This window comes from Coffea eugenioides, chromosome 2 (genome assembly GCF_003713205.1).
Source record: "Coffea eugenioides isolate CCC68of chromosome 2, Ceug_1.0, whole genome shotgun sequence".
Lineage (NCBI taxonomy): Eukaryota > Viridiplantae > Streptophyta > Magnoliopsida > Gentianales > Rubiaceae > Coffea > Coffea eugenioides.
In genome coordinates this window covers 30730609-30742123 of record NC_040036.1, presented here as the reverse complement: position 1 = coordinate 30742123, position 11515 = coordinate 30730609, and the positions used below count along the sequence as shown (strand labels likewise).

General features: G+C 35.8%; 1 protein-coding gene across 1 annotated transcript; it reads left to right on the top strand.

Annotated features, from left to right (window-relative positions):
- Nucleotides 1–3935: 3935 nt before the first annotated feature.
- On the top strand, nt 3936–4625 carry LOC113759460. Its single transcript, XM_027302038.1, has one exon. The coding sequence runs from the start codon at nt 3936–3938 to the stop codon at nt 4623–4625; it is 690 nt and encodes a 229-aa protein (XP_027157839.1).
- Nucleotides 4626–11515: the final 6890 nt, after the last annotated feature.

Below are 11515 nucleotides of genomic sequence, written 5' to 3'. Positions count from 1 at the left end.
TCAATGCTTCGTCCTCTGTATAATCCTGATAACCCTCGTAGATAGAGTAATCTTTGAGCACACGAGGTACGGTCTTCCATGAATTTGTAGATGGTGCCAAACATACAAGTAATAACCTTAAATCTTCACTCACTCCTCCATCAAGAGCATTTATTGGTTTGAGATATTTTGTCATCATGACTCTTAACTTATTCCTGTCATGAAACTCAAAATTTTCTGGCATAATAAAATCAATCTCACTAACAGAAATTAAAGAATAAGAATCAAGAGAATATTGATTGAGAAATGGAGGAGATGTCACCGTATTCGACGATTGTGCACTAGATTTATTCACTTGAGCAATTTGATGTTCGGATCTCATTTCTTGCATTTTAACTTTCTTTTCAACTATATCTTTAGATCTGTCTTCTTGAGACTCTTGCAGTTTCATGTCATTTGTCAGGATAATTGCACTCTCATCTTCCTCATGATCGATAATAGTCTGCGAGGGCAATTTCTTACACATTTGAGAAGTCAATTGCGTTATCCTAGATGTTAATTGATTCACTTGATTTGCCAAGTTACGCATGCTCGCTTGTGTCTCCTGATGAAAATCCATTGTCTCCTGTTGAAATTTATATGTCTCCTGTTGAAATTGATATGTGTTAGTAGCTATTAATTTAACCATTTCTTCAAGAGACATACCTGACATGGATGCTGGCTGTTGCTGTTGATATTGATGTTGAAAATCTATTGGCTCTGGCGTATAATTAAAATTGGAGTTGTCCCACCATCCTTGATCATACCCGTTTGAGTAAGAGTCATACCACATTTGATATTGAGGTGGAAAATCTCCAAAAGTGTCGATTAGAGCACTTAGACCATCTTGGAATGTGGGGTATATGTTGGTTGAATGATTTGAGGCAAAATAACTTCCACAATTTGCAACATCCAATCGATCATGAGAAAAAACATGAGTCTCATAACCCCTTCTAGAAATAAAATCCAATCCATTACCAAAATACGGAAGATTAGCAGCCATAGCTAGTAAAAAAAAAAGGTGGAACGAACTAAACAAAACAAACTTGTGCAATAAATCACTTCAAACACCAGTTCCCCGGCAACGGCGCCAAAATTTGGTGGGTGTCAAACTACCAAAAATAAAATTTATATTAGACCTACTACCAAAACTAGATGAGTATAGTGGTGAGTAGGGTCGTCTACTCAGGGAACCGGTAGCTTTATCACACAGGAAAATGGCGAAGGAATTTTAGTAACAGTACCAACTAATTAAAAAGGAGTAAAAACTGAAATTCAAAGTTGAGTAAAATAGCGGGAACCAAATTACACAAATAACAATTAATTAAAACAACCTAGTCAAGGAACTAATCTTGGCACCAAAGCACACAACTGATCACAGATACAAGGGACAATTCATATACTCACGAATAAACTGATTATAGTGGTCAAGCGACGCGCCCAACCACCAATCTTTCCTTACTTTTATGGTAGTCAAGAGATGCTCGTAAACTACCCTCTTGTGACTAGACAACCCCAGAAACGCTCACAGGATTTAATGTAGCCACAACATTAGGAATTAGAAAGACCCAATTCTAGATGACAAACACACATGCGGGTTTATTTAGGCTAGATTAATTATCCCCACGATCCAAATTAGACCGCTTGCGAGGCGGTGAAATTATCTAGTTTGCCATTAATCAAGATGCTTAAAGGCGACGCGCCAATATCCTAATTGGCTATCAATTATTTAGACACTCGAATAACAGGCCTAATTATCCAATAAATCTAAACAATAATAACTCAGGAAAAAATAGAGAATAATCAAATACCCATGAACATATAAATTAAAAAGAAAACAATTAAAACGATCTCACAGTTATGGTGCCCCGATCCTTGATTTATTCCTCAACTAGATAAACGAACTAGCCTTGCCGCATAATCATGAAGCAATTTGGAGTTTTCATGGAGTTTTTGTTGATTAAGGAAGTAGTAAAAGGTATCGGCCGCCACTCACTACCTGCGTTCAAAAGGAAAAAGAAAAAAAACAAAGAGACAAGTCCAAGACAGAAGATGCCCTAGTCTATTGCTGTCTTTTTATTTATAGTGTTGCTGCCAAAAGTCTTCATTCAAAAGGCTTCCTAATCCCACGTAAGTTCAGAATTTGTTTCCAAAGAAAGGTGGTAGTCCAAGGGATAGGACCCGCGGTCCGTCATTTTCACGCAACTCTACCTTGTCTGGCGTGGGCACGCCTTATAATGCCTAATCTTCTGGAATTTGTCTCTTTTTGGCACTTTTAACACCACTTCGCCTGCAAATAACACAAATACCAAATCTGGGCAGAAATCCAATACTTTGCATAATAAACTGTCAAAATTAAGATCAAATAACCACAAATAAACTGCATAATTATATCCCTATCAAAGAACTTATCAACCTTCATCTAGAGATTACTCCGTATAGTGTTCTGAATTTCCTCTTGATTGTAGACAATCCTTTTAAAAAACTTCGACCGGATTAGTAATTGGATAGACTTAAATGTTAGTACATCGAGTACTTGGTACAATATTATAATGGATAATCTACTATAGATTGGATCTAAAGTCTTGAGCTATTCATCTTCTACACTAACTCTTGGGTTTATCATAAAGAACATTATAAATTCATCCTTAAGTCGACTTAATGCTTTTGTTATTAAGCATGTACGAATCTACATGCAATGCCAAGTGGATGAAAATAATTAGGTACGTAGAAGTGGAAGCCGGATTACAACACTGTTTTAACATTTATACATTCGATTATCTTCCTTCTAGAGAACATGACATGATAAAATTGACTGGTGCTGAATGAAACGGTAAAATTCAACCAACTTACGAGGTAAAACTCTTGCCCATGAGATGGAGAATCTGAATCCATTCAAACCTATGAATTTTATCAGTCGGACATCTTCCTGCATGTCACAATCGATATTAGACATGGATTTATCAGTTATGATTCATCTTTTCAGCATAAACGTCCAATTACATGTACGTCTTCTTCAATGAAATTATTGTTAAGATAGAGAAGAAAGTGTTACCTTGTGTTTTTTAAGTTTATGAACTATTTTTTTAATAAAATTTTATGGACTAGTTTAGTGATGGAACTACCATAGTTTGGTAGTGATTTTGGGTCATTTGTTTATAATTATTATTGATTTTGATACAAAAAAAAGAGCTACAAAAAAATTGGATGATATTAGTGATAACATTGATAGTTCTTCTACTCTTCTAATGAAATATAAGATAAATGAATAAGAAGAAAAAAGAAAAAAAATATAAAATCCATCCTTTGTATAAACATGGCAATAAGAGAGTTTTATTAAAATATTAAGATTAGTATTGTTATTTTAAATGGGTAAGGGAGGTAGCTGTAATTTTTGAAACCATAGTGAGCCTCATGAAATTATCAAAAACTTCAAGGAAGTTTCTCAAATTATCCCTTGTCAGTATGCAGTGCAACTTTAAACTTTAAAATAATGGAGCTTGGACTTGGTACTCTCTTCACAGCTCCACCCGCACATAATATTAGAAACTTTAGATTTGACTAACATACATTATGACAGCGATTCACGCTGAATAACAAATTCCGAGAAGCAAAGCACATAGTTTAAGACATGATTAATAGTGTTTTATATAAATTGACTGTCTTGTGCTCATATTTTGTGCTATGAATGACAACTGCTGCCATTAAGAAATAGTCAAGTATAATTGTAGAGATAGAGTGAAAGTAATTGAAGAAAATTTAAGAAAGGAAAAATTGTGCATTGATTGATGACAAGAATCAAGAAAGACTATCTATGTGAGTATTAGCAAGGTCTTGCTCTATATAAAGCCATTGTGCCCTTCAAATCCAAAACATCCACCAAAACTAGAAACTCCAAAGTCAACACAGCATACCCAATGGCTCAACAGAAAAGTTTCTTCCTCTCGTCTTTGGCGGTCATTCTCTTAGTAGCAGTCATCCAGGGAACCAATGCAGTGAAATACACCGTAACGAACACTGCCGCGTCCACCCCAGGTGGTGCCCGATTCAGGAGGGACATCGGGGTTCAATACAGCAAGCAAACACTCAACTCCGCCACAAATTTCATATGGAGGATCTTCCAGGAGAACACTTGGGCCGACAGAAAAAACGTCCAGAAAGTTGACATGTTCGTTGACGACATTAATGGTGTTGCCTATACCATCAGCAATCAGATTCACGTAAGTGCAAGGTACATCAAGGGTTACTCGGGTAATGTTAGAAGAGAGATTACTGGGGTTCTCTATCATGAGATGACGCACGTTTGGCAGTGGAATGGGAACGGACGGGCTCCAGGAGGATTGATTGAAGGAATCGCGGATTATGTGAGGCTTAAAGCTGGGTATGCACCTAGTCATTGGGTGAAACCTGGTCAGGGTGACCGGTGGGATCAAGGATACGATGTCACCGCTCGCTTTCTTGATTACTGCAATAGCCGGAAAAATGGTTTCATTGCACAACTTAACAAGAAGATGAGAAATGGTTACAGTAATCATTATTTTGTTGAGCTGCTGGGGAAGTCCGTCGATCAACTCTGGAAGGACTACAAGGCTAAATTTAATAACTAAGTTGCAGTGCATGCTAAATGCTTTGACTCTATGTAATCAATCATGCATATCAATAAGTCTGCCCTGTACTCTATAGAATAAATTGCTGTTTATGCAGCCCATAAACATAATAGAATAAATGAATTAATATAAATTCTAAACGTGTCAGTTTATCCTCAAATTTTCTCAGTCCATTTTTTCGTGTCAACGACTTGGCCTCTATGTTTGAGCCTTTGACATATTTGCCATCTTATCCATCAGCTATCATCTTCCGTGGTGCATGTGTTTAGGGAGACAAATGCGGCAGCTGACTCGCTAGCTTCTTGGGATAGGACTTTACAGCAGTGTTTTTTTTTTTTTTACTCTAGTGGATTTACCTAGATAATGTAGAACGCTAGTAAGACTGGATACCCAAGAATTTTATAACCTTAGAACGACTTCTTCTGTAAAGGAGTAAGTACTTCTTATTTATGATTCTTTCATGTATTGGAGGGTGTGGGTTGGTCTCCCTCCATTTTGCTATTTATTTCCATGTCTAATAAAACAGGACTGGCTTCCTTCTCTTGTGTGTACGGGATTTGCAAAAAAAAAAAAAAAAAAAAGTGAGTCACCGGAAAGCTCATGGGCCACAACATTAAACTTTCCACCAGATCGTTTGTTTCCCGGTAAAACTTTTCCCGGAGATTTCCATATAAAGGAAAGTGCGTTATAGGAAAGTTTCAATGTCTCGTACTAGGCCAGTAACATTATCACATCAGAGTTGCTCCAATGTTTGTGAGGTAAGTATGATCATAACGTCCAAATTTGCAATACCTGCATGATATCCGAGGGAAGCGCTGTGGTTAACATAGGATGTTGATATTAATGGTAGTGACTTGCCATTGATGACTGGACATTAGTTCAGATTGTATAGACAGCTCTTGTATAGTTTGATTACAGAAATGAAATTGTTGATGTTTTTGACCAAAAAAAAAAAACGAAAGAATAATCAAACTTTAATTGGTTTAACTGGGGTAGCTAATTAATAATCATTTTCCGATGTAAAGTGGTGTAACGAAAGTTTGAACAGTATCCAACTAAAGAATAAACCCAAAATAGGTAAAAAGGAGGAAATATCTTTTGTACTTTGTAACCTTTGAGATAGTGTATACTCATAGACATGTAAGAAAATGCATAATAAATTCAGACAGTTGATGAGGCCATCTAATCCGCTCGTTCTTCCTCCTGATCCTAAGAAGAATTTGTCAAATTCCAGCATTAGCTTCCGTACCCGGTATTTTCCCATCTGTACCTAGAATTCCCCCGCTTGTACTTGTTGACGTTACTTGATTGATTGTCTAGTTTTTGTGGAATAAAATACTTGTCACCAATTAATAAGGAATTACACATTAGTGCAGGATCGAGGGCTTTCCTATTCTTTTTTTTTTTATGCTTATACAGTTCAGGAATTCATTGTATAAAAACAAAATCAAGGGAAATACAATGTATAAGTGCCGTTGCTCTATTTGGTAACAGTTTCTCCGGTCAATTCTTTGAATAAAGCGAAAAATCCAGAGCAACAAAAATGTATTTCTCCTATTCTGAAACTGCCAAATAAATATTATATCTGTTGCGTATGTCTTATCTGTACTTTAGGAGTTTAAAACAGCCGATTGAGATCAGCTACCATTCATTGAAGTCTTTCAGCTTCCTTAAGGGGTAATTGCAATCACATCTTAATATATCAAGTACCGTAGTGATTGCAATCAAATGAAATCATATTTTATTCTCAGCTTGAGCAATAGTGTATCTTGATTAATTCCTGTGAAAACAAAGTATGTAGCTATAAGTTATACCTCTTGTTTTAAAAATATTTCTTGTTATTTCCACGTATACGCTTACATAAAGGGAAGTAGAAGAGAATAATGGTAGGGCTTTGACAAAAATCCTGTGTTTTTTAAGTTGGAGTGGATTGGCCGGTCTGATCGATTGAACAGGAACTAATTAGGCGTCCAATCCGAGTCACAACAAAATCTCGCCAATAAAAAATTCGGTCAAAACCTGAGTTTGACCTAGAATCGATAAAATCGATCAAAACCCAATTTTCATTTTTTCTTTGTTTTTCTTTTTCTAACTTATTTTTTTCTTAATTCTCTTGAAGAAAAAAAAAACAAACGAAATCATACTTAATTCATTTGTCAAGCAAGATCCACTACAGATCTAACATCAAAATGGAAAAATCAAAAAGGGCAAAAAAAAAAAAAAGGCAAAGCAAGAAAGAAAGGAAAAATTGTTGATCCAAACTTTGAATTCAAAACTTGAAAAACAGAAGAAGAGGAAAAGAGGAAAAGAGTGCAGAATAGATGAATTGATGTTTTGTGTTGATAAATAAAGAAAACAAAACAAAGCATTAAAAGTAGAAAAAATAAAAAGAAAAGGAAGAAAAACCTTAGAAGTACAAAGTGTCTAGGATACAGAAGGCAGAGAAGCAGGAGGAGGACATCGACTCTTTTTGTCTTTCAACGAAGCAAACAGAGTCAATAATTGAACATTTGTCTGTAGTTTTTTCATTGCTATGTTTTGTTAGGATTCAAATGTGGAATAAACAACTATTGAAACATCAAGTGCACAACAATTTAATAAGGAACAAGCTACAAGCATGAAAGATAGACGACACACAATATTTAACGTGGTTCGCCTCCACCATTGAGTCTACGTCCACGGAGAGAAACTTGTTCTTTATTATGAGAGGAAAACCCTATACAAGAATACAACTTAAATCTAAACCCAACCCTTGTATACTATCTTTTATCTCCCAAGAACCCTCTCTCACCCTATGTCTAAGGCTATATGTCGCATCTTGTGTGTCCTTTGTGTAGTATGCCAACTCACTTATTTATAGAGAATATTATTTGGCCAAAATACCAAATAACAATAGGAAACCAATTCTATTTTCTAGACTTGTACAGAATAGGAAATAACTTATAATTCTAAACAAAATATAGAACTCCGTGGTTACTACTTCAAATAACTAAAACCAATTAGAAACTAGTTGCTTCCACACAAAACAAGAAACCTATCAAAAGAAATTAAGCCAATTTCCTAACAAATCTCCACCTTGGTGAAAATTTCTTTTAGCAACCATTTGCCTTACTACCAAATAATATGGTACCGAACTACACATCTGAATCAATACAGTTCTGACAGCAAATCGATTCAATCGACAAATGAACATGTGTAGTTACCCCGAGTTCAACCTCCAGTTGACTCGTGAGAAGGTGCCTCAATTCATCATCTCCCTTTGTAGGATTTCTTCTCATCACCACTTGCAATCCAGGATCCCCTTCTGTGAGCTCTAACCTAATCATTGAGGCAACCAAGTGATAAAATCACTATACTTCTTCCCATCCTCAAGACTGTCTCGCCACGTGTGGTTTCCAAGACTCCACCTAAAATGAAAAACTCATAACTGTCAGAGTTTTCTGGCGCATAGAAATTAGATCTCTTTGTTTCTTTGGGACACGTACCACACCACCCAAAAAACATAATCGAAATCTAAAAGCCATCGGGATGAAGTATCAACCGCTGGAGGTGTAAGAAACTCTCTACCGATTCACGTCCAAAATCAACATTGGACTCCATCTTTTCCTTGACCCTTGAATCACCTGCCTAGATTCGTCGTCAAGTATCTCCACACTTTTCGACTTTCCATCCTTCACCATCAATACTTTTGCCAAGTCATTGAAACAAGGATACCACTCATTAAATTGTTCAATGGGTAACAGTCACCAACCCACTTGATCTCAATAGTTAACTAGAATCCAATCATAAGTAACCAAACTCTTGATCCAACCATTTAGTTTGTTAGGATCCAAGTACTTGTGAGCAGCATAGTCTGGCAACCAAGCTCTGATACCACTTTGTTAGAGAGAAACACCTCGAGAGAGTCCACCAAAGAGCTCAATATGTAAGTTAAGAACCCAACTCTGACCCAAAAACTTAAACTATTAGGTCTCGGTTCCTTATATATTAATCGCTCTTTTTTCATCTTTCGGACTAATGCGGGATACAACCTTTTTTACTCATGAATCTAACAAATCTCCCCCTTCATGAGTAAGCCGCACATTAAATCCAAATTTACAAGCCCTTCTTCGAATCCACTTTAATACTCAACGCAAACCTACCTTATTACTTAACGCCACCTCTTCTCCCAAACATGAACCCACTCTTCTTCAACATCCAATCTACATTCTGGACCCCTGCCAACTTTTGGCTTCTTGGTCTAACCCCAACCGGACCCCCTGCCAAACCCATGGCACACCTAGTCCAACACTAACCAAACTCCTTGGCACTTCGGTCCACCATCAAGAAGAGAATTTTCATCGGTCCAATTCCGAGAAGAATCCACTTGCCCATGAGTAGCCCAGTCTCACAACCTAAAACTCTGATACCAATTTGATAGGGAGAAACACCTCGAGAGAATCTATCAAAGAGCTCAATATGTGAGTCAGGAATCCAACTCTGACCCAAAAGTTTAAACTATTAGGTCTTGGGCCCTTATTTATATATTAATCGCTCTTTTTTCATCTCTCGGACCAATTTGTGATACAACCTTTTTTACTCATGAAACAAGAAACTTATCTAAAAGAAATTAAGCCAATTTCCTAACATGTTTTGACCTTAAAATTTTTTTGACAACTAAAATGACTCCCATGAGGGTTTCTAGCATTTCATATGTAGCTTTAATTTCTTTACTTTTTCAAATGGGCCTCACAAATTTGGTTTTAAGTCCATCAATTTGTATTTAAAGCTTGAAAACATCAAATATTAGCTTGATTCAAAAGTTATTTGAATTATGTAATGTTTGGGAATGAAACTTGAGAGACAAAATTAACCCTTTTATTCATGTAACAATATATTTGTATGTACTCTTGCCTATAATAAAATAATTTTTACTAAATATTTTTATGATATCATGCTGATGTCATCCGGCTTTTAGTACTAGTCCAATTCGATTGAATTCATTAACTCCTGATACTTGATCTCAATCGAGTCATTGTCCGATCTAAATTTAAAAAAAAAAAAGAAAAAAGAAAAAATCATGAAGAGCTGAGATCTTTAGAGATTGTTTGATGGGGGTTTCGTGATATGATGAGAGGCTCAAGGAATGGAAGATTGAGGTTGGGAAATTAAAGAAATTAATAACAATCTTAGTAGACATTGGTTGCCGAAAATGCGCGTGAATTATTGTCTGTAGCATAGTATTAGTTTCTTCTAGCTTGGATACACTAGCCTTAACCCTGACACGATCTATTCTTACTGGAAATGCGAGTACACTGCATTAAAAAAAGAAAAGTAAAAGACATAATGCTATGATAACTTTCCCATACTACTAATCTTTTTCTTTTTTTATTCTCTTTTTTTTCCCTGTACTACTAATTAATTACGCTATCTCTGACGTTGGCATGTAAGAATCCTTATACTATACAAGAACGAGTTTAGGACAAAGACGGTTTTTAGATTTCAACTGCAAGGGTAGGGCTATTTTGGGAATGCGAGAGTGTTTAAAGTATAATTGGAGCATTGAGTACAAGTCATTGCAGCTTTAATTTCGCTATAATTACTTATATAACCTTTCAGACATTTAAGGTTAGGGGTGTATGTTACAATGTTTGGTGCCAAGTTGGGTATTAAGTACAATTGAATTAAGCTTGTGTTTTGATAGAATTACATAAAACCCCTTTTAATCATTTATTATACTAACATCCAAGCCTTCCAATTTCTTGAAACCTTTATCATCTGTTAAGGAATTAATTGGATGTTTACATAATTGGATTTTAATTACAATTAATTAACTTAATTATTATCCGAACAATCATTATCATATTTATGCCCCCATGTTTAGCCGATACCCTTTCTTCTTTTTCGGTTTCACCCCTTTAGTTTTATTATGGCTATTAAATATTTGGTGGAAGCGTAGTTTTTCCTTTAAATTGAGGTTAGTTCTTTGGGTTTGTCTTCTTCGAATGTAATTTTTTTTTTCTGATGATTGGTTTATTCAAGAACTCCATATAGTTTGCTTTTTGATACTTCTAATTCCAAAAACTGACTAATTGTATTGTATTTCTTAGTAGATCCTAGAGATTCTGTCTCTGATTTGAGATAATGTTGTCACTTTCTAAAATAATCAGAAAAGCAATTTTATCATCTTCTCCTCCTCGGCCAAGGTATTATCTCTTTATTTAAGTTAAATAACCTTATTTCTCATGAACTTTCTCCTATTGTTTTTGACTCCAAGGATCTGTTGACTACATTCCAGCAGTTATGTGTTTACCATAACGACCGCAAAGCAAACAAATGTGTAGACATGCTAGTGGACTGGGGAAGAAGCAGCAATGAAGACTCCACCTTTTTTTAATCCTATCCTGATTTTGTCCTTCCCTTACTTTTGCAAGACTTAAAAGGGTGTCATCAGCACACGGATGACTGTACTTTAACTATTACTCTATAGACTTTGACTTTGTTTTAATACATCTTTATTTTACCAAAAAAAAAACTTTCTCGTATGTCGTGCTTCACCACTTACACATACCGTCTCATACTATATATCACTCAAACTAAACTATGTAGAAGCATGATATATTTTGACAGTTCTCGAAAGAAAGGAGTCTGAATTTCCAGAATTCCCGATGTCTTGTTGCTACCAAGTAGCTAGGAATCCAATTTCCCAAGTGGAAAAAAAAAAGAAAAAAGAAAAGGGTATGATCCGGCAGTTGCAATGAAGAAGCCCCAACCTTGACATCTTCTTTTAAGGTCTCAGATTGCTTGAAGACGCTAATCAGTATTGTTGAAACTAAGGTATAAAAAATCGATGAAAGCGATTGAAACTTGAGGGTTTGAGGCAATAGGCTTATGAGTGTGGGTGTTGCAGT

Excerpts from the sequence above, each read along its gene's own strand:
- LOC113759460 (XM_027302038.1), top strand. The coding sequence starts at position 3,936 with ATGGCTCAACAGAAAAGTTTCTTCCTCTCGTCTTTGGCGGTCATTCTC.